At 34.5% G+C, this 27,818-nt stretch overlaps 1 protein-coding gene across 8 annotated transcripts; it reads left to right on the forward strand.

Moving 5' to 3' along the window:
- The first annotated feature begins 234 nt into the window (after nt 1-234).
- LOC116292952 (single-stranded DNA-binding protein 2) lies at nt 235-27,818 on the forward strand. Of its 8 annotated transcripts, XM_031700307.2 has the most exons (19): nt 235-349; nt 564-636; nt 797-858; nt 1,124-1,208; nt 7,211-7,324; nt 8,463-8,543; nt 9,895-9,921; nt 10,580-10,639; nt 12,433-12,589; nt 15,010-15,068; nt 15,470-15,528; nt 16,091-16,121; nt 16,278-16,320; nt 17,048-17,118; nt 18,277-18,346; nt 20,227-20,261; nt 21,433-21,516; nt 22,644-22,690; nt 24,613-27,818. In XM_031700307.2, the coding sequence occupies exons 1-18, from the start codon at nt 294-296 to the stop codon at nt 22,656-22,658; spliced, it is 1,182 nt and encodes a 393-aa protein (XP_031556167.1). In that variant the 5' UTR covers nt 235-293; the 3' UTR covers nt 22,659-22,690; nt 24,613-27,818. The 8 variants fall into 8 exon arrangements, with proteins under 8 accessions (XP_031556167.1, XP_031556162.1, XP_031556163.1 ...); XM_031700302.2 differs by lacking the exon at nt 22,644-22,690; XM_031700303.2 differs by lacking the exon at nt 22,644-22,690 and having other exon boundaries at nt 17,054-17,118.

Raw genomic sequence — 27,818 nt, forward strand, 5'->3', positions numbered from 1 at the left:
TCATTACTTTCTATTAATGTATTATCTAGATTAGTTTAAATCTAAAACTATTTATTTCTTTTCCGAAACGATTTGTTTTGATGTCTGTATGTCATTCCACTAGAACAACTTTCTGTTTTCTTGTACCATTCCAAACTTTCCGTAAACGAGCGTGATGTTCACTGACAGCCAATCAGATGTGAACCCTTAATAATCGCCATAGTAACATAGCTGGGCCCAGTGCTGACTGAGCGGCGCAGTCTGGCCATGACGAACCGCGCGAAGTGACACATCGTTGACAGGCTCCACACAGCATGTACTCTAAAGGCAAAGCGAATACGGTCCCATCAGATGCCCAGGCAAGAGAAAAGTAAGCTTGGCTTGATTTGAAGTCCAAAACCAACCCTCAAATCGGAATCTACGGGTCCGAATATGGGGGTTTGCATATGAAAATCAAGAGTATTGATCGTGGATTTGACCGCTTGTTCATGGGCCGCCTCGCTCTTTGTGCTAGCGTACATGATCAACTTTATTCTCTAGTCCGGCTTTCGTCTCACTCTGTGGCTGTTTTGTTTTCGAAATAGGCTGGCATTGTACGTCTATGAATATCTTTTACATGTGGGAGCACAGAAAAGCGCACAGACTTTCTTAAACGAGGTAAAAATCCAAGAAAGACTTATGAATGTCCGTTGTAGAGCCTTCGATGTCTTTGAGGTCGTTCTACAAAGGGTTGTTCGGGCCTTTTTACAGCGACTGGAATTGGGTCTTACTACGGTATTCATGAAGTTTAAGTGGAGTATAAATTCTTCTTTTCCAGATTAGATGGGAAAAGAATATAACACTCGGGGAACCTCCAGGATTTTTACATTCGTGGTGGTGGTAAGTTGACTATGATGGCCAAGTCTTATGCGATGCCAGTTCTCAACTACACTTTCTCATTACATTTTGTGCCGTAGTAAATGAGAGGTAGTTGTTTAATGGCGGTTTATATGTATCGTGTACTCAGGTTATTGTACCACATACTCAAACTGGGCTCCAACATCACATATTAACCTTTATTTCAAGGTTAAAATAGAGCTGTTTTCGGATTTTCCCGCCCAAAATACGAGCCTTTTTAGTCATATTTCCTTCTTTACTTTCCTAGCGTTTTCTGGGATCTTTATTGTGCTGCACCTGAGAGAAGAGATAGCTGCGATCACTCAAGTGAAGCCAAGGCATTCCACGACTATGTGAGTCTAAATTGGGGGTCCTAGTTCAAATCACACTAGTTGTTTTATAATTTCTAATCTAGCATAGCCAGATCGATGGTCAAGAGTACATTTAGTTGTCACGCCAGTAGTGCTTAGCTGTTCATTGTTACAAAACTTCCACGTTTTACTCCAAACTTACGATCAAAAAGGTTATTTTCGTGCAAAAGTTGCTATTTAAGTCTCTTGGAAACTTTTTGATAGTTTTGAATAGAGGTTTCCAGCTTATTGGCCTGACTTTAGTGATCCGATAAAAACAAAAAAACTAGTTTTAATATATTCGTTGTTTCCGTCCAAATTATTCCATTATCAAAGGTTTTTTGTGACTTTGTGTTTTGCTATTTTATTTTTGTTTACTTCGGAATAATTTCTTTACTCGACTTTCGCCATCATGTTGGATATAGGAATAAATTGAAAAACCTCTTGTCCGTCTAGTTAAAACGAACCCTAGCCAAATGACAACAATTTCGAGTGAGTGTATTGTTCCTACGTTTATAGAAGACGTTTTCAAACTCGACTAAATCGAACCGCAAGTTTAAAGATTTCCCAGCTTAACCTTCGCTGGAATAGCTGGACAAGGTCCGAAATGATGTTTCCTTGTTTTGAATTAGTCATTCAATCTTGATTATGTTCTGAAACAGGTAGGCTAATGTTATTTTTGTCCAAGTAGCTCCCCCCATTACGGTAGACGGTGGGGTGTTAGGACTTGCGCGCTTTTGTGGTTTTTCACCACCAGTTATTCTACTACGATCCCAATAGTTTTGACTACAACTTACACAGTTTTATCACAAGTCACAGCCAAATAACACTGATCTCTTCTTATGTTTATGATTCAAACGGTTCGCGGGGAAATTGCTGAAGCAGAGAATACGGACTTTCTCAATATTTTCATCGATGTCTTAAGCGTCGTTCGTTCGCGTCTTGAATAAATTAGTTTCTAAGTCGAGAAATTTCAAATGAGGAGGTTAAGCAATACCAATCTGGTTGTTACTCTGGACGTTCCAGGGCTCTGGTTAGTTACCTTTTAGTAGGAACGGTTTATTTTTTCCTCTTTATAAGCGAAAAAGATTGATCTGGATCAGATATTTCCAACGACTAAATATCTGATTGGTATATTTCATGCACTAGCTTCTTTGTTGCTAGTTTGATAACCTGAAAATATAATTCCTTTGTAATTGAGATCTCAGTTTGAGGCTAGACAATTTTGGACGAAAATGAGGTTCCTTTAAGGTATTTATTAGGATAGTTCGTGAAAAAATTTCATCTCGATTTGATATGTCGAAAAAAAAAAATTCGAGTCCTGATCAAAACTAACAGGAAATTGCCTTATTTAGATCGAGGGAAGCCATTTTAAAGTCACTCTTGCCAAGGAACATTTTAAAAACATTGAAAATTTTCCTTTAGAATTCGTTTGAAATAATGCCCCGAAATTTTACGAAAAGACAAGATAATTTTCAAAACTTTGTAGTGTAAGACTACGATATCTGGGTGGGCTTGTTGTTTCTGAAAACCATCTCTTGACATGTAGGAAAATTTGCATTGACCAAAAATCTGAGTTGTGTAGCTGTATTTCAAATGCTAATCAAAGATCGCAGGTGTTGTATTATTCCTAGAGCATTTTGGGAAGCCATGTCAGTGTTTGTCTTTTGTTTTCTGGCCAATAAGAAAGTCACTTTCCATGTTTGTTGCGTTGTATTCACTGGCCTTGACTTATTCGGTGACAAGCAAGAGTAATCTATTTCCACGATCAGATTAAGACGATCAGTGCGTGAGTGATTTGTGCTGACCACTTCTTTCACTCATGTCTAGGTATAATAGGCATAATGTTGTAAGAAATGAACAGTTCTAGATTTTTACAAGGGCTTCAGTAAATAAAAACAACTCCATCAGGACAACTTACAAATTCTTATTCAAGAACTCCCATGACCTCTGTTTGGGTTTTAATTCCAAAATATTAAGTCCAAAATATGGTTTACCTCTGCCTTCACTTGTCATCAGTGAATCAGCATATTTTCTAAATCCTACAAGATTTTTGAATAACATTTAAAAAATTTCCCTTACTGTTTAATGTTTTAAACAAGGACATGTATGTCATATGTCATTATAGTTGTAAGAAGCAATATTACACTTAGTTTTGGAATCACAGCTTATTTTAGTTTTTCCAGGTTTGAATACATATGTTCTTTTAATGTTGTAGGGTTTTGTTTTCATGGTCCTTTGAATAAATCATGAATCTGTCTCCAAAAAGAACAAACTTCCCCAGACAATGTAAATACACACAATCTTGAATAATAATGATCCCAAGTGAAAAATCACTATTTTCCTTGCAAATTTCCCCTTTCTTTTTAATATTTTAAAAACTTTTCATCAGGTAATTCATCGAAAGTTTCAATTTTCTTTACGAATTTGTTTGTTTCAGCTTTTCTAGACATTGTTTCGTTTATGTGGTTTTTCTTCATTCTATAAATAGACCTTTTATTTCCACCTGTTCTGCATACATACATATGCATACATACTTTAACTGATTCTCATCACATAATCTCCAGAAGACAAGAATTTACTTTGCCTGTAGAATAAAATGTAGTTATTTTGAAGTAAATGGAGTTAAGTACCAAATATTCATACAATCACAACCTGTAGCTGGTGCTATTGAAAATTCAGAAGAAGTCTTCAATTTTATGATTCATAATCTTTAAAAAAGTGTGATTTTTATTTCAAAATTTTATTTTTTGATGAAAATATTTTGAATGTGTTTTACATGTCTTTTATATTATTTGGAGTTGAACCTAAAAAAGGCGATAATGATGGAGATTGATATGAAAGTTCAAAAGTAGTGAATCATGATAGTTGGGTTCGATGGTGTTTCTCAAACATCAATGATGTTATATACAAGGCAGACACTGCCAGGTTTCGCATGCCACTAAGTCTGATTAAAGCAGCTGTCAACTGCATATTTTGAAGTTTTTTCCCAGATGCTTTATCCAACTTTATCTTTAAAGTTCTTCTAGCACTTCTTCTCGGACTATTAACAAGTTACCATTATTTTACTAGTTTCTTTCTTAAAAGATATTAAGTTTATATCAGATTTTACAAAAACTAAAAATACAAAGAACTGCACTATTGTAATTTCATTAAATCCCCTTTTTACATGAAACATTTATTAGTTCCTCGATTATTGAGAATTATTTAATGAAATTAGTATTAGATAATCGAAACTAAAGGTATTGTCAAGATTGGTGCCTTTAATTTAGTTTGAAGTCTTCCTCAAGGATTGGAACATATACCCACCTAATATGTAAATAGGTTGTGGGAGGAATATCAGGCATAGTCGTAGCTGAGAGTGAAGGGTGTCTAGACATTACAGTAAAACTGGGTTTTTCCTCACGACTGGTTTAATACTCTTGGGAGTAAATGTTTTGAAAAAGTGATCTTTTCTTTCTTTCTTTGAAACAATTTGATTCAAACATTTAATTTCTATTCAAAAGTTTCTCAAGAAATAAAAAACAATAATGTTCTAATTTTTTTTGTATAAATCTTGTTAGTTATGACAAATCCATCATAGCAACTTGCAGAAATCTTTTTATTTTTGTAAATCTTTGTTGCAAGTGAATTTAATTCAATTTGTATTTTACATTACTTATTCCTAAAATCTTACTTAGTTTCAGTCTTTAAATGTTTTTGAATTTGGAAAATTTCTTTCACACCTCATATAATTTTTAGCTTTTTCTTATGTCGCTTTGTAGAGGATAATAATTATTGTATACGTTTTATGGTGGAAGGGGTACTTAGTGTTAGTAGTTATAGTTTTCAAATGAGTGGGAAAAGATACCCAGAATTTGTAATCATAGCTTGATAAGTGTTGTATTAGGACATTTGCATTATGGAATCATTAACTACAACTACCAGAATGCCTTGCACACTTTCTTTTGTCAGTTAATTAGCACCATTTGTCTTATTGTTTTCATTAGGAAAATAAATTGGAATATTTTTGTATGACACCATCATGTGCACTCAAGCGGCCTGTTAAAGAAATTGCTGAAAGATATCGTTAAGCCATTTCAATTTACGACATGCCATACTATGTGCTATAAGTCAGAAGTATACATTTCAAACTCATGGAAAATGCTGCATAAGTAATATTTTTAAAATGGGGTTCCAAGTTGAAATTTTTAAAAATCTACATGGACTACATTTGAATTCAATAGTACTTGAATAAATATAAAAAATAATTTGTGATTCAATTACTGTACACACCTAAAGTCTGCATTTTAATTAAGATAAAGAAAAAGAACAATATAGATACACCCTTTGAAAAAGAAACGAGTTTCAGATTATATAGTTATATTGTTAGGTTTTTGTGTTGGAGTATGTCTGATGATAATGTCTAACAGGGGCATATTTAGAGATTATTATCTCTTGTCTGAATGTGTGTGGAGTGCTTGATTTCAAGTACACCCAGAGACACACCTTATATCAATTCCCAGTGAAGCTTAATTTGTATTCTATATTAATAGAATACATTCCAATTTTAATTAGTGATCTCCAAAGTTAAAAAAAAGCATTGAGAATATATCATAAATGGTCTACCTTATTCCTACTAATTTTCGTGAAAGTAAAGACCAGCGGGAAAAAGTTTACGGAAAAAAAAAACACGCAAAGTTTAATACACTTCAATAATTGCTTGAATCAATAATTAACTGGATTATAGGTACAAAGGTACCTGTCAATCATTATTTAAATCATCATTCAATAAACATTTTCAAAATGGTTTGCTAAATCTAAATCTTTTGACAACTTTCGCAAAATTTAATGCCCTTAAATTTATTTTTCTGCTAAAAACGCAAAAATTAAAAATATATACATATATAATTATTATTTTACTTTGGATCTGGGAGATGCTAGTATCTGTGAAGAAAATATACACAAATAAATATGATGATAACTGCGAAGTTGATGTTGAAATTTCAAATTCTACCTAAAATTAATTGCAAAATATTAAAATATTAAATTGAGTTCAAATTTAGGAATAAGTTGAATAGGACAATTTAATGCATTTGCAATTCATTTATTTCCAAAGGAATACTTGTGCCATCTTCAAATACTTCCTGTACTATCAGAAGACTATAATAATTATAATATACATTTTTTCTGCTTAAGGATGTTTTCTGGCATTGTTTCTCACACAGCCCTTCTATGCATAAGTTTAGTGTGCGTAGCTCATCATGATGATGTCATTGAAATGTTTTGATAAGCCAAATATGAAGTCTAAAACATTTTTACTCAATCTTGCTTACAACAAAATCATCACTATTGACATTTAAAATAAGTTTTTTGTAGTTTAGACAATAGACGTCAGAAAAGATTTTTTTACTCTTTGGGCTCCTAGACAACCATTTTCAATGAAAGAGCTCTTTCCATAGATAACCTTACAACCTATTTATCGTGTTGAAACAAGGTGCACAGGAGAATAATTGAATAAAACTTGAAAATGATGAAGATTGCACTTCATTTACAGAAAAAAAATTTTCTAATGCTTTCTTAACCAAGACAACTGTGAGGCCCTACTAGTGGGATCCATGTTCTCTGTCTGAATTTCACAGTCATTGCCTATGTTGCAATTTTGGGAAGTTCTTTTGTCTCTTGTTGGAATTTACCCCTAATATTGATTATAACAGGGCCTCAGTGTTAGTAATATTCATTAGAGCTGTCTATCATTTGTCGCTAGTTTGTGGCTCTTGAGTAGCCTGAAAAAACAGACATCCTTTTGCTAATTTTTCAAAGATATGTTGCAAGAAGCCATTAAATTTTTTCTTCTATTTTGGAACTTTTCTCCTGTGTACCTTCTAAGTGTTTAATCATAAGTACTTTGTAGCTTTTGAAAATATAGGGCATGCATATTTTTTGGCACAGATTCTTAAGACCAAACCATGGGCTGTGGGGTCCAAATAAAAAGGCGCTTATTTAGAGCTCTTTCCATTGATCAGGTTATTCCGAACCTCCAGCAGGGTGCTGTCCCATCACCTGGATTTGCACAGATGACAAACGACGCTGGAGTTGGTGCAGCAGGAATGCAGGGAGGAATGCCAGGGTATTTTCCGGTAATGTATATCCATTATTGTCATACTATTATTAGAACTACTAGGACTTTTAAAAAATGCTGAATATCGGACAATGTCTGTCCAGAACTGGAACTTGTCCAGTCAAATCTTTGACTTGCTGGTCATTTTGACCAGTAACGTTTAGCCAGAAATGAGGTATGACTGAGCTAAAACTAATTTCGCCTTTGACCATGACCGGCGATTAACCAGCTGTTATTTTAAATCCCTGACTATCTTTTTGACCACTTTTTTAATTGTTACACACTGATCCAGACAAATTCATGAACTCATATTTTTTTAAACAATTTCAATCTTCAATTTTTAATTTCGTTAGACATTCAAGAAAGACATTTATGCACCAAATTTCATAGGAATCAGTTGAATAACAGCTGAGATATAGCTGTTTTAATGTTTTAATTTATATTTTTTTTAGCAAATCACTGTTTTCAACTCGGTTCCTAAAGTTACTTACTGAGCTGAAAATAGAATGATTTCTTGATGAAAATTATATATTCAAACTGCCATATGTCAACTAATATTTAACCGATTCTCATAAAATCTAGTGTGTAAACATCTTTCTTGGTGTAATATTGACATTGGGATTTACTACTCTAGACCATCAATCAAAAGAATCAGTGAAGTACAGTTTGCATGTGGCAGAGCTAAACGTAATGGCTGTTCATGATTACTGGCCAAATTAGTTTTAGTTTGGTTAAATACCGAAGTTTTGGCTCAAGTCTTAGTGATTAACATTGATCGGCAAGGCAGAGATCCTGGTTGGACAATGACCAGCTGTTCTTTTTAGCACTATGTTCCTTAATCTACTCCAATGCTTTATTTGAAGGACTGTAGTATGGCAACTTTTGTCTCAATCAGTGTGTGCATAGCACAGTAAACAGTGTTAAAGGCAGTTGTTTTAATAATAGCCAAGTAGCAGGTACATGTAGGCTACATGGTTATAATGGGCACACTATTTGGCCCACAACCTTACAGAGAATGCTTTTCAGCGAAGGCCATTTCACCATAGCTATGGAAGACCTTGGTCAAATTCTTAAAAAATCACCATTTTCCTTGATTACAGATGTGTAATCTGAGCTAACAAACTAAAATAATCAACATTAATTATTTATTTTTTCAGTCGTCACAACCACAAGCATCGCCTCATCAACAACCACCCCCACAACACCAAACGCCACCTCAAGGATATATGCCTAATCAGGTAACATTGATTGTCAATAATAATACTAATAAAACTATGATAATTTGGGATCAAAAATCTCTCATATGTATCAATTATTTGCATCTTATAAACAAGTGCATGATATACCTAGCTTATTTATTTCATTCCTATGGGATGATTTCAAATTTTAAATTAAAAAAAACCTTTGGTAAAAATCTGTTCTTCCGTCTTTTTCACATTCATTTTCTTTTCAAGCATTACTGGTAAAATGAAAGAAATAATACGCAAGAGAATGACGTAAAATAGGAAATGTGTAAAATGGTGATTGAGTTTGCTTCAACACAAGATTTAAGACTTATAATTCTCTTGGGTCTAACAAGGAAGCACCAATGTACTGACATATTTTGTTGCAAGAATATAAATGTTCTTCCTGTTAACCTAAGAATGGTATATTGTTGTTGGCTCCTTATATCAGTTTTAAATAAACCTTTAACGGCAAGGCTTATAGGACATAAGTGTTTCTATAATGATAATAATAATAATAGTTTATTTATCCACATAACGCCTAGGAGCATTTCACATACTTGTTTAAAATATGCACTTGCACTAGTCCTTAAGAAATATAAAACTAATATAAAATATAATATGATATATATATATATATATACACCTAGTTGCAAGAAGGCTGCCACAGGAAGAAAGAACACCAGCAACCTATCTCGTATTGGGACATCTCTAGGGTTGTATCGTTGCTAGTGCTGAAGCGGATTTCCTATTACCACATTGTTTGGCAGGAATTAGAGCAAAAACTGGAACATGTGTTACAGATGATATTTTCGAAATATCAACTCTGGACCAGAAAATGAAAGTCATATTTCCTAGTACTTGTTGTTTTTAAATGTTCCACATGTTTTATGAGGAATAGTTTTTTAAATAGACTTTCCATGTTTGGTACGAAATAAATATTAACATCAGCTGCTGGTCCAGAAAAGGAAAGTTAATTTTTCCAGTAAAATATATTTGATATTAACCATATTTTCGGAGACTTGCTGTTACTTTAGACCTGCATTTTCCGTGTACTGGTAGTTAAGAAACGGGTTTCGAGAATCAGAGAATGCTCTGGTAGATGAGCAAAATTCTCCAGCTAAAAAACTACTGTTTATAGCTAATTAGTTAAATTGTAAAATGCTTGCTCTCTGGCTGGTTTATGGACTTCTCCTATCATTCAAAAAATTATGAAGCCTCTGAGAAATGACTGGAGATCAGCAGACAAAAGTTTTGAATGGTCAATGTTATATTGAAAAAATACTTTCTTGGTCTTCCTGCTGAGATAGAACATCACATGTAGCAACTACTAATACTAATGTATTTAAAATTCTTATTTTACTAGACTCCTCAAGGTTATATGCCAAATCAGGTAAGAATCTTGTCCTTGCCCCCCCCCCCCCCCCAATAAATCGTTATGCTGTAATGCTCATCACATTAATACACCATCAAGTCTGAAATCAACAAAAAGGAACAAAAAAAGTCAAATTCATAGTGCTAATTAATTAGCTAAAGAGTGATAAATGTGAAGCTAAACAACCTGCAGCAGAGTGGTGTTCTGAAGTCTAAGGTGATTTGATTTCCTCAAGACTTGTGGAATCAGCTAATAGCTTGCTTGATGCAACATTTCCAATTTTCATTTCCTCACACCTTTACTCAATGACAAACAAAGTAAGACACCTGAGAAAATCATTAATACAATACAAGTCATTTATTTATCTAACATTTTTTTGAAACATAACACTTGGTTGGTGGGGGTGGCTTGGGAAAGTATTTCATTTTGAACAAGATGAGACAAAATCATTTGACCTGAACTTGATTCTTTTATTCATCAAGTTCAACCTTGATTTTAAACCATTGCAAGTTACATGATTAGTCAAGGGAATTCTTAAAAGGTCTAATCGAGCTGATGGCCAAATGGTGGCTCTTCAAAAAATAATGCCATGCTCTAAGCAACCCCCTTTCTAGATTTATAAGGCCTATTCCAGATTCCAGATTGCTTAGTATTAATAGTTGTGCAATGATTTCAGCCACCATACATGTCAAGATATGCAGGAGGAAGAGCTCCTAATGTCAGAATGCCTGGACAGGTAAGACAAATCACCTTGGGGGAAGGGAGGGGATTACTAGTTACTAGTCACCCCCCTTTGGAGTTGAAAAATAATAAGAATAAAGATAAAGTAATACCTAAAAAGGATGCTATGGGATGCCTTTCTAGGTAACATTCACCCCCCTTGAAATTGTTCTGGATTCGACACTGCTTGTTACTTGCTGTACATTTACCAGCAAGGGTTATTATTTTATTAATGGCTATCAAGGGTGGTTCAGTAATTGTGAGTTCTTTGCACCTCTGGGTTACATGATGGATATTTTGGTCTTGGTATCATGTACAAGTCAAGGTTCTTATTTGGTCTCTGTTTGATATGAAGATTTTGGTTTATACATAGGATAAATCTCACTGTCCAAAACCAATAATGCTTGGTTTTATATTAATACTGTTGATCTAAGTTGGATGCATTTGATTTAAGGGATTGTGGGTTGGTGTAGGGTAGATCTGTGCTGATCTAAGTCAGGGTAAAGCTAACTCAGAGACTTATTTGAGATTTAGTGTTGGGATAATGGAATAATGGAAGAAGAAAAAAAACTTAAAAACCTCAAATCAAGGGAGAGACCAAACAAACTCTATTCATATGCAGAGTCCAGGAATCGAACCTGAGACCCCAGAGAGGAGAGGCAAGTGCACTGCCACTGTATCACCCTTGAATCCCTAACAACTAGTTTATTAATGAAATGAGAAGAGGCTTTATGTGTTTAAATGGCAATAGGACGCTTGCATCATGGCGTTAATTTGACTCCCAAGATGCTTGCCAAATTTTCTTTCTTATTCAAATTTGTATTTTCTCATGAGAATAGTAAAACAATTGGTGCTAATTAACTGAACAAAAGAAAGTGTGCAAGGGAGTCTGGTAATAAGAGTCAATTGACACCATCATGCAATCTTCCAATATATTCACCTTCTATGTTAATTATTCACAAGTAATCACATGGATTTGAAGGATTAATGTTGTTTTTTGTTTTCATTCAGTCATTCATTCATTCAATATTTTTCATGATTTGAATAATTTCTACTTAAGAGAATGTATTTCAATTTATATTCAACCCCATGTGATTACTTGTAGAAAAAAAAACATTATTATCTATACTCTGTTTGTCGACCAGACCTCAACTTCTTCTCCTTCCTTCTTTTTCTTCTTGCTGTCTTTCATTCTTTCCTTCCCACTTCTCTTTTTCTATTTATAATTTTCATAAAATTCTTTCATTGAAATGATTTGAAAATATTTGGTATATTTTTTGTTTTTGTTCATTGAATTCAAAGAAATTTCAAAGTTTGTACGATACTATGTAATTCATACCCAATACTGATATACAAGATTTTATTGTAAGTTTTGTATTTCTTTTAAATGTTTGTACCATTACCAACAACAAAAAACACATTTCAAAACAGTCAAAAATATAATAGGTTCTAATTGATTGACAAGCTGACTTGGTTTTTGGACATTCTAAAGAACGTTTTTGCCAGTCTATTTAAGTATTCTTTTGTTGTTGTTTTTTAAGTGACATTTCAAGTAATTTCTTTTGACAATGACTCATTGATTATGGCCAATTTTTTCAATAAACACAGTATATTATTTAAAGCATTTTCGTACCAATAATTTCCAGTGCAGATACGTGTATCACATTTGTATAAGATTAATCTGATATAACATTTATCAATTTGCAAAATCCCAAAATTGCTCAAAAATTATAATGTTAAGAAAGTTTTTTAAAACAATTGGCAGCCATATTTTCTATCAAACAGTACTCTACTCTACTCTTACCTCAGGGTCTTCAAGTGGTCTGGTCGAATGACAACAAAGGGCTTGCTATTAATGGTGATGGTATTCCCCTACAGCCCCCTGGTGGTGTATCAGGAGTTCCAGGTGCACAGCCTCTATTGCCGAATACAATGGATCCTACACGACAACAAAGCCCATATCAAGGTAATGATGTAATACAGTGAATAAAGAACCTGTATAAAGAACCTTAAAGTAGTAAGGTTCATATGTTATAATGTTAATGTTATGTATGTTGTGATCTCCCTGGATGAGCGGTTATGGCTCTTGAAGTAAACAATTAGAAAATATAATTATGGTTAATTATAAAAAATTGTTAAAATCCAAAACATAACATCTGATGATTGTGATGATGATGATTGTGATGAGGATGATGATAGATAGATAGGTAGCTTTATTACAAAAACATCGCAGTCATAATATGCTGAATTACATTTCTATACAATAAAAGGGGATATATGTAATAAATAGAAAATTGAATATAATTAATACTATAAACTAATTTGCTATATATAAAACTATGTACTGTTTAAAAAATGAGTAGGAGTATGACTACGAGGCGTAGCCGAGTGCTTTTATACCTGATAAAACACGATCTACGAGTTTTTTGAACTGCTTAAAACACTCATGAACAATTTATAAGATTTTGGTTCAACTGGAGCCAACATACACGTCACGAACATGGATTTTTATACTTCGATAGAGATTTGACGTCACAGGCATGCGCAACCAGATTCAATAGAAGCTCCCACACGTTGGATATTGCGTGCCAAGGCAAAGACAGGCACGCTAGTCAAAGATCATTAGGGTTGACTATGACCTTGATGAAGCTCTATGTCTTCATCTAAACTTGGATGCATACTTCATCCCTGATGAAGTCATCCTCATAGTATTCGAGTGGTCTTTATATAAAGATCACATGTGTCTTTATATAAAGACACATGTGTCTTTATATAAAATCACTTGAATAGTAATGAAGAGGACTTTATCGGGTATAAAGGTTCTTGCACGTGACGAGTATGGTGGCTCCAATTGGACCATAAGCTTATGAATTATTAATGAGTGTTTTAAGTATATGTAAAAAATTAATTTGATGATGATGATGAGGATAATCATGATGATGATCATGATAAAGTCGATAAGGATGATCACATGATGATAATACCTTTTGGTGATGGCAGTGTTGTCAATGACGGTGGTGGTGGTCATGGTGGTCATGGTGATGATGACAACAATTGCCTTGATAAAGTTGATGATAGATGAAGTTTGTTGATGATGGTAGTGTTCCATGTTAAGCAGTGCCTAATAATGGTTGTGATGCTGATGATACATCATGATAATGATTGTTGATGATCAAAGAGCTGGAGCATTACTTCTTATTTCATCAAGCAATATGCTATCAATGTGTGCTATATGTTGCAAACTACTTAATCCATACATATAAAATTTAAATTTCATTTTGTACTATTAATGAATGAGTAAATTTATTACAAGTGTATAATATTTCATATTCATTTTCTCTGTGTTGTACTGTTCCATGTGTTGTGGTCTTGAACTTGTTTGGGTCGTTCTGCATGATTTTATATAATTACATAATTATTTGTTATAGACCATCTTTTACCTAATTCGTGTATAAATCACTCATGCATTTGGACTAATTCATTCATTTAGTTGTCAGGTATTTAGACCAGTAACCAGACAGGAAGGCAGTCGTTCAGTCAGTTGAAGATATGAAGTTGTCTTCAAGTTGTGAAATATTTTTAATAATTATCTTCAAGCCAACATGTAATTTTATTTTATCGCCACATCCACAAACAAAAACTTGTTACAAAGCCTTTAAAGTGAGTGGAAAAACAAGATCCAAATTTAGTTTGTATGAAAAATATAGTTGGCGTATTTCCCAATAAAGCACTAGTATCTAAATAATGAAATAACCTATTTGTTTGGCATAAAAAAGGCTTCTTCCACATGAATTTAAATAAATTTATTCACCTTCTTTAAACTCATTCATGTATAAATCACTCATATCTTTTCATTGATTCATTTAGTCATCTCGGTTATAGACCAGTAACCAGACAGGAAGGCCATCATTCAGTCAGTCAGGCACTTTATCAGTTTATTAGTTACCAGTCAGTAGTCAGTGGGTATACGTAAGGTGACATACCAAATTGAAAAAACATTGTTGGGTTGAAAAGGTTAAATCATTGAAGTTGATAATAATTGAAAATAATTGACCGAAGGGTGTTCTGGGTAGTCTATATCCTGGGCATTCAAAGAATGTTTGCATACAGACACATGCATATGGACACTGGCAAAATGCTTTTTTGATTAACTTGAATCTATGTTGGAGAGCAGCAAGACTGCAATATGAATAATAGCCTCATTAACTTTATCCAGAACAACCTTTGGTCTTACATAATATTGAACCCTTTCAATGCTACAAAGTTCTTTAATTTGACAAAAAAAATTCAATTTGATGTATACAAGATTGTCTAATTTAGCATTTAATGTCAAGATGTAGTTCAAGTAGCTAACTGTTCTTTTTTTCATAATTGTTTCTAACACAGGTCAACCAATGCAAGGTCCCATGTCAAGAATGAACCACCCTAGAGTCCCAATACAAGCAGTAAGTTCAAAACTTTCTTAGGTGTCTCATCCCCCCTTCCCCCCTACTTTCTCCCTTTTGTTTAAAGGTGTCACTTTTTTAATCTTTTAATGAATGAACTTAGAACCTACCTGGCATTGATAATTTCTGGAACTAAACATTTTGTGATAGTTCAGAAGAGAGTAACCTTCTATAATAATTTTGTTTGAGTAGAAATGGTTATAAACTTTTGTTCGTTTAAAGTCAGTGAAATGTTGAATTTGGTTAAGGAAAAGTCAGGGGAAAATCAGGGAGTTTTGTTTTTGTTTTTGATTTTTTGTTTGTTTGTTTGTTTGTTTTTTTAAAGAGTGACATGTTCCATAGCAGTGAAAGATGTCATTTGTTTTAAAAATCTGATTTATAACCTTTATTAATCTTTCCAGAATTATGGTGGCATGAGACCGCCTAATAATGCAGTAGCTCCAGGCGTCAATATGCCTATGTAAGTACCATGTCTAAAAGGAATTAGAACATAACATGTCTATTATCAACAATTAATTTTATAGGAATAATTTATCATTTATAACTAGCTAACTGAACTGATAGGTAAATATTAGAGTACCTGACAGGAATGAACTCAGCAAATGAGTGTTGATCATGGTGTATGAGTCTTTCCTGTAGCTTAGTGGTTAGAACATCCGACCAATATCTGGAAGGTCATAGGTTTCATTGCTGTCAGGGATTTTTTTTCCCTGAGTTTCTTTCATCTAGTGACAAATGATAAATTATTTCTGGTATTTTCCTCAGTATTAATATTAGATTTCTTACTCAATGTCTCATAAATTTTTAAAGCTTGTATTTATCATTTATGTATGTGTTCACGACCCTACAAGTCTCTTTAGCTTTTCTTTTTTATGTTGTCGAAATAAAGATCATCTATCTATATATTTATATGCTTACTTACTAGATAATAAATAAATTTTATCATATAATCCATTTTAGTTGAGTTTTAGATCTGGATTCTCTTCTCTGTGTTTTGATTTTGATTTTTTTGTTGTTTTCAGGGGCAATCGACCTTGGAATCCAACTACTTCGGTGAGTATACTCATGTAAACAATTTATTGAACCTTTACTTGCAATTCTAGATAAATTAATACTGGAATTAAGTTAGAAACACCGACGCAGCTCACACTAGTTTTTAGCTAGTTATATCTTTTTAATACTGGAATTATGTGATTTGTTTTATGATAGGTATCTGGTCCTCCAGGGACACCAATAATGCCAAGTCCTCAGGGTAAGTACTTTTAAACTCAAGCACCACCTCCTTAATATATATAATATTAAAAATGGTGACATTGGCCGCACAGATTGGTCAGGCTCCATTTCAAGGGACAAGGCCTCTGACGGTTCAGGGCCACACACAAAATAATATTAAGCCACTGTAATTGAAAACACCACACCTACTTACAGAGAAGAATTGGGATCATTATATATTCACAATAACACACGCTCTTATTGGTTTATTAGTCTCCGTTAACATGCATCCAAAAATCAATCCTGACAAGATTTAGTAATTTGCTCTATGTATTTAAGATAAAGCTTTTGTTAGAACAAAATTTGAATTAATTTCGATTAACAAAGATTTTTTATGGTTTTGTTGTGTTATAAATGCATTGATCATCGATAATCATGCTTCCATCAAGTTTTGGGTGCACTTGGTCAGTTAATTGCTTAAGCATTCAAGAAACTAGAGTCACACTCGACTGTGCCTCGAGCAACTCTTATGCTTCCTTCATGCTTAGTAACCTGCATGCATCCAAAACTCTATGGAAGCATACTTATCAATGACCAACCCTTTAATATAAAGGATGGATTTGGATCTGAAGAGTGTGTGGCAGTAATTCATATTGAACTTGAAGTGGATAGAAGGCCGAATTCAACTATATTTCAATATACAAACATTAGCACTTATATATCATAATAAATATGTTCATTGTATTAAAATTGTTACTTTTCCCTAGATACAGCAAGTTCAGGAAGTGAATCCATGTATGCAATGATGAAATCCGTACCAGGGGGAAACATGCCAGGGGTAAGAAATACTACTAATATACTTCATTAATATGTCACATTAACATGTGACGTAATTTGATTTGCTTGAATGTTATTTACAGTATGACTACTATAACTGGTGTGCCTTAGACAGGGAGAACCAATTAAATTGTAGAATAAAAACAATACATTCCAACTTTGGGTATTGGAGCCAATTAAAATGCAGCAGAAAACGATGACTTTTCAACTTATCTTTTTATTCCCACGAAAATGACGATGGCATCTAGTTTTTTTACGTCTGCGTCAAATAACAATTTTCAGGGTTCTGATTGGCTCAACTAAAAAAATTGGAATGCATCGTTTTCATTCTACTTTTCAATTGGTTCTCTTGTCTAACTGGTCTAAGTGGCCCTGGTTACAGTCCTTGCGCTGAAAATTGCTGACCAGAAATCTACTGGACAATTCAATACAAGCACATTAACCATGCTAACATCACAATGGCAATATCTATAAATGTCATGTTCACCTGTTCGCCTATAAACTGCCTGAAATAAGAGCCATCATAGAATAAAGATATTGCTAAGTATCATGATTCTCCAATAAATTTGTTCAAGAGAGAGCTGCCAATATAAATCTGTATTGGCAGCTCAAAATCACAATAAATTATAATTACTGGAAGTGTAATAGGATTAGTAGTGAGGGGAGGGGAGAGCATGAAGATTTAATAGATACAAAATGTTCAAGATAGAGAAGAAACTATTAGAGAAAGGTTCAGGTTTATAGAATGTGTCATAAATCCTAATTTAACACCATATTATGGCATTCTGATTCGGAGAGCCTACGTAGCAAGCAGTTGATGTAATGTATTTATAAAAATGCAATGAATCACACCTAATACAATAGATTTTCTTAATACCTTACATCAACTGAATGCTATGTTGGTTCTACCCATTTTGATTAGATAGTCAAAATCTGCACTCTGATTGGTTCATTTGGTTGACAGTCATAGAGTGGTAACATTTACGATTTGACATGACATTGGCTAATCTTTTTGGTACAATCCAGGTCATTTTGATCTGCCTATATATACATAACAACCCAGATCAAAAACCCAGTAATTGCTATGGCAATAAAGTAGTTTTTGGTGACATTGATTTATGTGCAAAGTGATGGATTGTTTACTTCTATTCATTTTTAGTATGGAATGAGTGGGGGTCCAGAACCTCCGATGCCGATGGGAGGACAAGAGCCGTCATTAGTTATGAACGGTGAGTGTCATTAACCTACTGGACGACACTATGATATCACAAAGCCTTCTTTTTATCATTTCTTATATGAAGAACCACATATCAAAGCTAAGAAGTAAAGAATTGTATGGGAATTTTAGAGCATGGTTTAAATTAAAGGGCTTACAATATCAATTAGTTTAGCACAGTCATACCTTAATGTTACTGGTCAAATTTGACCAGACAAGTTCCAATTCTGCCTGGACATTTTTCAATGGCCAGCCAATATTTTAAGCCCCAATATTAAAGGGATAAAAATATAATAATCAATGATCCCTTAGCGATTTATCTTGTTTTACCTTATAAAATATTGAGGAAAATCAGTAGCAGCCGAAATCCTGTGATAAGGGTCTAACATGACACCAGTTACGCAAGGGAACAGATAGAGGATTATAGACTAGGAGGAATAGCAAGATAGGTGGATGAAATGCATAATTCATACTATTGTTATTTCAGCATACTTAGTCCAGGGCAGTAGCCACCATTTGGACAGTGTTCCAATTTTTAGAGAACATGATCTGGTTTTTAAATTTACTTTACTGTATAATAAAGGAGAAAAAGATTCCGTCGATAAGAGGGGTCTGCTTAAAACCAGACCGACTGTACTGATGGCTACGGCTCTGTAGTTACTAGATCAACTTTGACCATAATAAGTGGGAGGCTTATACCCTTCAATTTTCTAGCCCTTATATATACTTGTATGGTTTAGATCTGTCTTGATGTGAAAAACCAAACCAAAAGTGGAATGGAATCAACTTGACGACTGCTATGATCACTGTATCATTCAAATCACTATCACAACTACCCTCCAAATATAGTTTCTACATTCATTAGTATTATTTTAAATTTCATTTTTTTAAATGTTATCATTCATTCCCTGTTGCTTTACTGAATTTAATCCAAAAGCTTGTGTAAACCAACATGGAAGAATCATGCATTTTCCTTACAATATATTAATAGACCTCTTTACCTTGGGCGAAATGTTTTCCCATTTAAAACCCCTGTCATTCCCTGGAGTATCATTTCTTTGTTTAACGGTTGCACACGAGGAGAAACATGAATATGGATACAACTCAGACAAAGAATCTTATTTTGAAGAGTGACACGTGGTCTGAAATTGGAAAACATTACACCCAAGGTAAAGAGATCTATAAGATTTATAGGAACCGATTTATATAGTGCATGTATCTCCAAGTTCAAGGTGCTTTACAGCATAATATATTGAGGAAATATATATATATATATTACCTATTATATACATATAATAAAAATATTATAGCAAAATGAAATGTAAAAGAAATGTACTAAGTAGTTAAATTCGATAATTTCCACAATAAAGATAACAATTCATTAAAATAAACTGATTGAATGAATGAGTTTTGATTTCTCTTTTGAATGCATCAACAGGAAGTACATTGTCTTAATGTCAATGGCAGGTTATTCCACAGTTTGGGGGCTGATGTTTTTCACACAAACTGTGACGTGACACCCTTATTAATGACAGCTGATGTATTTATTTACTTATGGAGAGAGAACAGAACACTAACTCGTATGCCCAAGGGTATATCATTCTCAAACTTTTCTTCCAGGGGAAGAATGACTGTTATAATTATGTTAAAACTGGATCAAACACTACTAAACACAATAGAAATGATCACTATCTTTCTTAAAAGAAAATGAGAAAACATTTGAGTTTGAAATAATGCCGAAGTTGAATAATTAATACTGTAACCTTTTGACATTTGTTGTATAGTTCTAATGTTGAAGGATAAACAATCAGATTGTTATGTCTTGCGTAAGCTAAACATGTGTGTTTTCACTTCACTGTTTTTACTTATTCATCTCGTTCTCTTTTTGTTTAGATTCTAATCCTGGAGATATGGATGGTTTGTCAAAGGTATAATTATTTATTCATTCATTCATCCATTTATGTTTAATCTCTTTGTAACCATTATGACTTGAATGTTAATCTCATTCTTCTTGTTTAGTCTTGTAGATATGTTAATTCAAATTTTGATCAGACTTTCATAAACCAGTCAACTGAGTGTTTTTGTTGACCTATATATCTGTACATAATATTGAGGTGTCCATAATATAGAGGTGTCTTAATATAGAGGTGTTGCCATAATATAGAGGTGTTGCCATAATATAGAGGTGTCCATAATATAGAGGTGTCCACAATCAAGGGTGGATCCAGCCAAAATTTTAGGGGGGGCTAATTGAGTTTCTTCCATCAACACAACGGAAAACAATATAAAAAAGCATTGTTTTTTCTGCTGAAGGGGGGCTTCAGCCCCCCTTTGCCCCTCCCCCCTGGATCCGCCCTTGATAATAGAGGGATGTCAATAATATGGAGGTGTCCATAATATAGAGGTGTCTTTAATATAGAGCTCAGGTCTATGCATCAAAAAAAGAGGATTGGTGATTTTGCCAGGACCTAAATAATCTTTTTTTTCTTTGCACTTGGCTTCGATCCTTTTTCTCTTTTAAATGCTCTTAATTCCATTTTAGATTTGATCACCAACAAATATTTTAGTGAAGTGTGGTATTAGATGAAGTTAATGCAAATGGCTTTTAATAGTCTCTCAGGAAAAAAATTTATACCTTAGTTTCTTCTAATGACTTCAAATGTTTCATGATAGTATTATTATAATAACAAACCAAACCTATTACTGACTTTTGCTTTGACCAAGGGAATTTCTATAATTTCAAAAATGTTAGGAAAAAATCTTCAAATTAAAAAAATATAATGAAATACTGATATTTTTCAATTTGATTTTTCCATTCATTTCCATAATTAGGAAACTAGAATAATGGTAATTGATCAGGTTTTTGACTTCTGTCATTCCAGACATCTTTCAAGACAAATTTAAATTTGACTTGCATTGACAGACATTTGGTGTTTTAGCTGGTTGCACCATAAAAAAATCCCCTTTGCATACTCTTCTCCAACTTCTCCCCACCCCCTCCCATGAAAGTCCATTCCCCCCATGGAGGGGACAGGAATATTTCTTACTGCAAACTTCTAGTATCTTCATTCTCATGTTTTTCTCGCATTTCTTATGAAGGATGCATCTAATGATCATCAGCCTGGTACACCCAGAGAAGACGGGTCAGAGTTCGGTTCATTACTGCCGTTTTCCCAGGATAGTGTAAGTAAAAACCCATTATTAGTGTGTTGTGTGTGCAGTGCTGGTGCCTTGTGTAAGCACGTTAGTGCTGGGAAGCTGGCTGCAGTCTCAGAAATAATATTGTTTTCTACTAAATTTCTCTTGTAAGGATATTCGTATTTCCAACTCAGGAAATAGCAGCAGTTTTCCCAATGGAATTCAAATCTTTTCCCACAAACAACTACACAGTATCTGTTTTAAAGAGTACTACAAGGATTACGAGACAATTTTCTATTCGTGTCGCAGGACAGTAAACTATTAAAATCATTTATAATCAATTTTTCGTGATCAGAGTTTGAAATTCTGAGATGTTCTAGATAATTTGTTAAGCTTGTGGGGCATAGCAATGGTAACTAAGAGGAGTTTGAACTATGAAATATTTGTAAGGGTGGCCAAGGCTTGCTATAAGCTGCTCATAGGCTTGACCAAAGTATTCTATAAACATGTCAACTAAGTAACAAGGAGTAACAGGAGGCTGCTTAAGGGACAAGTAATATAGGCAAACATGTACTACATATGATTGTATAGATGAATTTAAAGACAGTGTAGGGAGAAAACATCCTTATATGTGCTTGGAAAGTTATTAAAGATATAAATAAATTGTTTCTCCAAGCACATTTTTCCTAGCATTTTTTTTTTAGAAACAATTACTGAAACAAACAATTCACATCTTTAATCCATACATGTTGATAAATTCATTGCCATCAATCAAATAATTAATATAAATGAAAAATAATTATTACAAAAAAATAACACAAGAGGTAGGTTTTCACCATTTATAGCATGGACATGTTTAAATAAGATAACCTTCTAGCCTCTCTGGTAACGTGGTATTATGTGGGGTATATTCAGTATTGTTGATCAATTTAACATTATAACATTTAACTTTAACCTCGTAAATAATGAAGACTTGATAACATATCTGCACTCCTATGCTTGACGCAGCCATAAGTCATGTGACTTAATAACCACTTATAAATGCAGATATATATTCTGTATTTACCTATTGAACAACGTACGTAGACCCAGTCAGACCTGTCTATCCAGTCGCCATTCATGATCCAGGCAAGCAGATTGGGTATAAGTAATCATGTCTTGTTCATTTGCAGACTTTTTCAAGCTAAAGCCAACCTAATTCCATCAATCCCCCCTAAAAGTGAGTTGACTTTTAGGGTGCTTGCTCATGTTGGATATTTTAAGCTCTCAAACTTCATAAGACCTTTGAGCTATCTTGAGTAAGAATCTCCTTTTCTCATGGTGGGCTCCCTGAAGCAAAACTAACCGAGTAGTACTGGTGACAATCTTTTTAACACAGGGATCCCAAAGCTATGGGATTTGACCTTGCCAAGAACATCAAAGTCTCTTTTCCATTTGTGTTCTTGGTATTTTCTGTGAATTTTTTCTTTCGTTTTTCACCCTTAGTGATAAGGTGCCTGTTTTCTAAGGATGATGTTTGTGGTTTTGAGTGTCCAACATGTGCTTGACCCAATTCTAGTTAAAAACCCATTATTACGATAGCTGTATTCGTATGGGTAGAAGAAATTTGGGTCATTATCAGTGGTTATTCAGCCATATGACTTAAGGTTTTTCGCCTCAACGAATAGTTAAAGTAACTCATTAAGAAAAACTTGCTATTCAGTTACATAGCCATTAATAGATGAATAAAGCAACTGTTAAATAACTAAGTGATAATAAGATTACTGGTAGACAGAGAACCATGCAAAAATAGAGAACTGATAAACTTTGACAGACAGACAACAAATGTGAGGTGAAATAAGATGGACAGACAGACTTGCCAAGCAGTACAGAAGGAAGGGGTTAACAACTAACTAAACCAGATATAGATAAGTACAGAGCATCATTCCATTTCCTTGATCTATATGGCAACGAGTTGCTAATACCTACCAGTACTCACTATTTTCACATGTGATTGCAACATCCTCTGATCAGCACAATATTTATGTGCTATTTTCCCCCTGGCTAACATCAAGGAGGATGTTCTCTGTACCCCCACCATATTTTATCCGAGTCAGGTTGAGTTTTCTGATACATGAAATATATTGTACAATACATATTAAGCCGACACCCTCAGAAACTTGCCTCATGTCCACATTTAATAAAGGTTTGTTTTACAGTAAATATTACAATAACATTTTGAAAACCTTGCAACTATCTGTCCATTTAGTGAAAGGTGCTCCCGTAACACAGGTATCAAGGGTTGTGTAGGGGTAGTGCACTCACTTCTCATCTCTGGGGTCTCTGGTTCCATTCTCAGTTGACATTACATAACACCCTGAATTACAATTAAGTTTAATGTATAATGCTAGATGTAACCACACCCTGACTTAGATCAACCCGGAGTTTGTTCCAGGGTCCTATCTGTACGTTAGCCACACCCTGACTTTGATCAGCCTAGAAATTGTTTTAGGGTTCTATCTATAAGTTAGCCGTGCCCTGACTTAGATCAGCCCAGAGGTTGTTCCAGGGTTCTATCTGTAAGTGAGCCACACCCTGACTTAGATCAACCCGGAGTTTGTTCCAGGGTTCTATCTGTACATTAGCCACACCCTGACTTTGATCAGCCTAGAAATTGTTTTAGGGTTCTATCTATAAGTTAGCTGTGCCCTGACTTAGACCAGCCCAGAGGTTGTTCCAGGGTTCTATCTGTAAGTTAGCCACACCCTGACTTTGATCAGCCTAGAAATTGTTTTAGGGTTCTATCTATAAGTTAGCCGTGCCCTGACTTAGATCAGCCCAGAGGTTGTTCCAGGGCTCTATTTGTAAGTTAGCCACACCCTAACTTTGATCAGCCTAGAAATTGTTTTAGGGTTCTATCTGCAAGTTAGCCATATCCTGCCTTAGATCAGCCCAGAGGTTGTTCCATGGTTTTATCTGTGAGTTAGCCATGCCCTGACTTAGATCAGCCCAGAGGTTGTTTCATGGTTCGGTCTGTGAGGTAACCATGCCCCTGACTTTGATCAACCCAGGGGTTGTTACAGGGTTGAGTTAGCCATCTAGCAAATGCAAGCAAAATATATAATTTTCACTGTATTAAATTTCATTCTATTTTTCTTCCAGAACCACTGTGATTCAGCAGCAATACAAAAGATTAAAGAGTCGATGCAAGAAGAAGCCAAACGGTTTGAACATAACGACAATAGAACACACGAAGACTCCAATGACTACTATTAATATACATTACTATAGTTGATTTAACAGATTCTCTCAAATATTGTATTATTATTAATATTATTATTATTGTACGCCTTAGATAGCTTTCTTTAAGAAGATTTTCATTCGCAGCTTTACTAATACTCGATAAACCATGGGATAGAAGCCATCAAGTTGTATAATATTTGTGTTACGTCGAGGTACCATTCCATTCCTTCCAGGCCCAGCCACACCCTACTCATACAGTTTCCCACTCAATATAGACTTACCTACACACGTTTGGAATTATCTTGGATATTTGACTAAAAGCAAAATACAAAAAAAATACCTTGGATTAAAAGGTTTTTTTTTGGTTTTTGCAGTTAGCCTCATTTTCTTTAGAATAATTCCAAAGGTATTTATACAATTCAGTCCCACATAATAATCCCCAGTCTAGAAAACCACCTCCATGATCACCGACATGCCCTTGAGGTATCTAGTTTCTTATATCTAAGTATCTTCAGAACGTTCTGGCTTAAGCGTAGTGGTTTCCTATTTCAGACCGCGTTTTATTTTCTGGTATTTTATTGACGGTTGCGAATGAGAAGACACAAGAATATGGATACACCTCAAACAAAAATGGTTTTTCTCGAGAGAAATGACACGTGATCTGAAATGGGAAAACATTACACCCAAGAATCCATTCCCTTCTTAAATCAACAACGAGGAGTCTAGATTACAGATACGTAGCTGTTTCTAAATGCTACAGCATTTAAAGTATGACAAAGTTGACTTATATGAAGAAATTCAATCTGTTGAACTAAATTGTGTACCTCTGAAGTGCTAGTTTTTAAAGAGATAGTGATAGGTATTTCCCCCCGCTTAAGTCAACTTGTCGTACTTGGAATTGTAGAACATGTATGTGAAGTAACACTATCACTATCACTAAGGTTTAGGGGATCGGTCATTTATCGCCTTTGCGGGGAGGGGGTTGGGAGGGGTCGGAAAATATAGGAGGGGATCGCACAAAAATGAGAGACTAGAACCACTATTGAGGGGGCATCGTAAAAAAGTGCCTGTTTTTTCCTTGAGGGGGGGAGTCAGTTAATATTTATGATGTCGCAACAAAATCCTCCTAACCCTTGCCTCCCTGGCAACAAATAATGACCGGTTCCTTACGATTTCGTTAATGTGTAGAGTGCATACCATATAACCGTGAAAAAAGTAACTAACAAAATTGTACAAATGAGTGCAACGTTTTCTAGGTCTACTGAGGTTTACTGAATTTACTAATTTGTGCAATTTCTTACAAAGCTTTTCACGGTATTCTTGGTTTGCAATCAATCCCAAGAGAGCACAATAACAAAAGGGATGTCCGCCATGTTGGAAGATATAACAAAAGAATTCATTGAAAAAATCTTTTGTCAAATTCTTCCAACATGGCGGCTATGACGTCTATTGCAAACGAAGAATATGGTATTCACTCTGCTATATCACACCAGGCAGAAAAAGCTACTCTCACTAGATCTTGGTATTTAATTACGAGGATCCAAAACATCTCTTAACATTAATCTAGACTTGAACGGCAAAGCAAAGCTCTCAGTTGTTGTATGTTGTAAGAATGTGGAACTTGTTGGGCTTACTTCCTAATGGCGAGAGAGCCTGTTATATCGTTGTCATGTCAACATTGTACACTTGAAAAGAAGTTTAAACATTTTACTTGTAGACAACAGTTTTTCTAATGTCTGTCACTAGGCTTTAATAGGTGCTTCGATATTATTTAAACTTGAGCATTTTTAGAACCCGCGTTTTTGAAATAGAGTTATTGGACTCTTCATACGTTCCATCGCTTACGACTTCGTTTTGTCGAACTCAAAGTATCGTACGCGATTTCGTTACGATTTCACTTAGTCGCGCAGAACACGTTTGGCTTCGTTTACATGGAACAGTTTGTCGTACGCAAGCATTGTTTAGTCTGTTATACTGTACGACATGTCGCAAACGACTTACGATGCTGTCGCTACTAAACAGACGGAGGTCGGGTGCGATTACGATGCGACTTGTCTCGAAAGATCCGTTGAAGTTTTTCTTAGGTCTTGAGTAGCTAGAAGAAGGGTTTTGTACATTAGTCTGACTATATTTTACTTCGAACGTCGAACTTCACATGAGCCGAACCTAGTATCGAAACGATGGATACCAAGGCGGTCGTATTTAATGTCATTAGGTTCGGCTCATGTGAAGTTCGACGTTCGACCTAACTCAAACCTACAGCATTATTGATACTTATAGTCAGTTTAGTACCTAAGAAATTCCGTCCACGCCGCGGTAGAGATCTATTCTTGTTACAATAGCATTTTACTTACACCCGACCTCGGCTCACCTCCCTGCTCTCAGTAAAGCTTTACTAATGTTTTATATCTCAACGAATAATCTCAGAAGAATGTTTATTTTGCTGAGTTTATTTATTTCTCGAACGTAGATCTCGTGATGAAGCGTTTAACTAAAGTAACCAACACCTTCACGTTTCTGTTGTTTTGCTTTAAAAAATGCTGCCTCGTAACGAGGGGACTTAAAATTTGCTACATTTATGAAGGCTACATTAACCGGAAGTGTAAATAATTTCTCTTTGGGGTTCTGTTCATGGGAGATTTCATTCAAAACATTGTAAAGTCAACTCATCCACGGGAAAGACAGACATTGAAGACGCCCGGACCATTAAGTGAAGTTATTTACACTTCAGGTAGACGTCGCCATCGTAGATTTTGTAAATATTGAGGTAGCAAATGAAGGGAAAAAGATGGCGCAATCGAGTACTTAAGCTATCGTGGTTCGATTTTCGTTTAATTTTGCTGTACAAACCGATGCATTACTTTAATTTCTGCTAATTATTCTCATACTCAATTTAGGGCTTATCGCAGATACCTCGTGAAGTAAGTCGATAGGATTTTTTAAGGTACGGACAGTGAAATATCAAACGACGCGAATCTATTAGGATATCTTACTGTAAAAGAAAAAGAAAAGACACGAAATGTACGGCTTGTTCTAACGTATGTTATCAGAAAAGACGAGACGTTTCGTCAACAGCTTGTAACCATAGTATTATAAAAAATAAATGGTGTCTCGTCCTTATAGAA

This window comes from Actinia tenebrosa, unplaced genomic scaffold, assembly GCF_029948245.1.
Source record: "Actinia tenebrosa isolate PJP-AT-01 unplaced genomic scaffold, QUT_ActTen_1.0 PGA_scaffold15__27_contigs__length_11533743, whole genome shotgun sequence".
NCBI classification, from domain to species: Eukaryota; Metazoa; Cnidaria; class Anthozoa; order Actiniaria; family Actiniidae; genus Actinia; species Actinia tenebrosa.

Excerpts from the sequence above, each read along its gene's own strand:
- LOC116292952 (XM_031700302.2), top strand. The coding sequence starts at position 294 with ATGTACTCTAAAGGCAAAGCGAATACGGTCCCATCAGATGCCCAGGCA. Across the intron at positions 16,122-16,277 it reads CTTGGAATCCAACTACTTCG|GTATCTGGTCCTCCAGGGAC; the intron begins GTGAGTATACTC and ends GTTTTATGATAG. Across the intron at positions 16,321-17,047 it reads AATAATGCCAAGTCCTCAGG|ATACAGCAAGTTCAGGAAGT; the intron begins GTAAGTACTTTT and ends ACTTTTCCCTAG.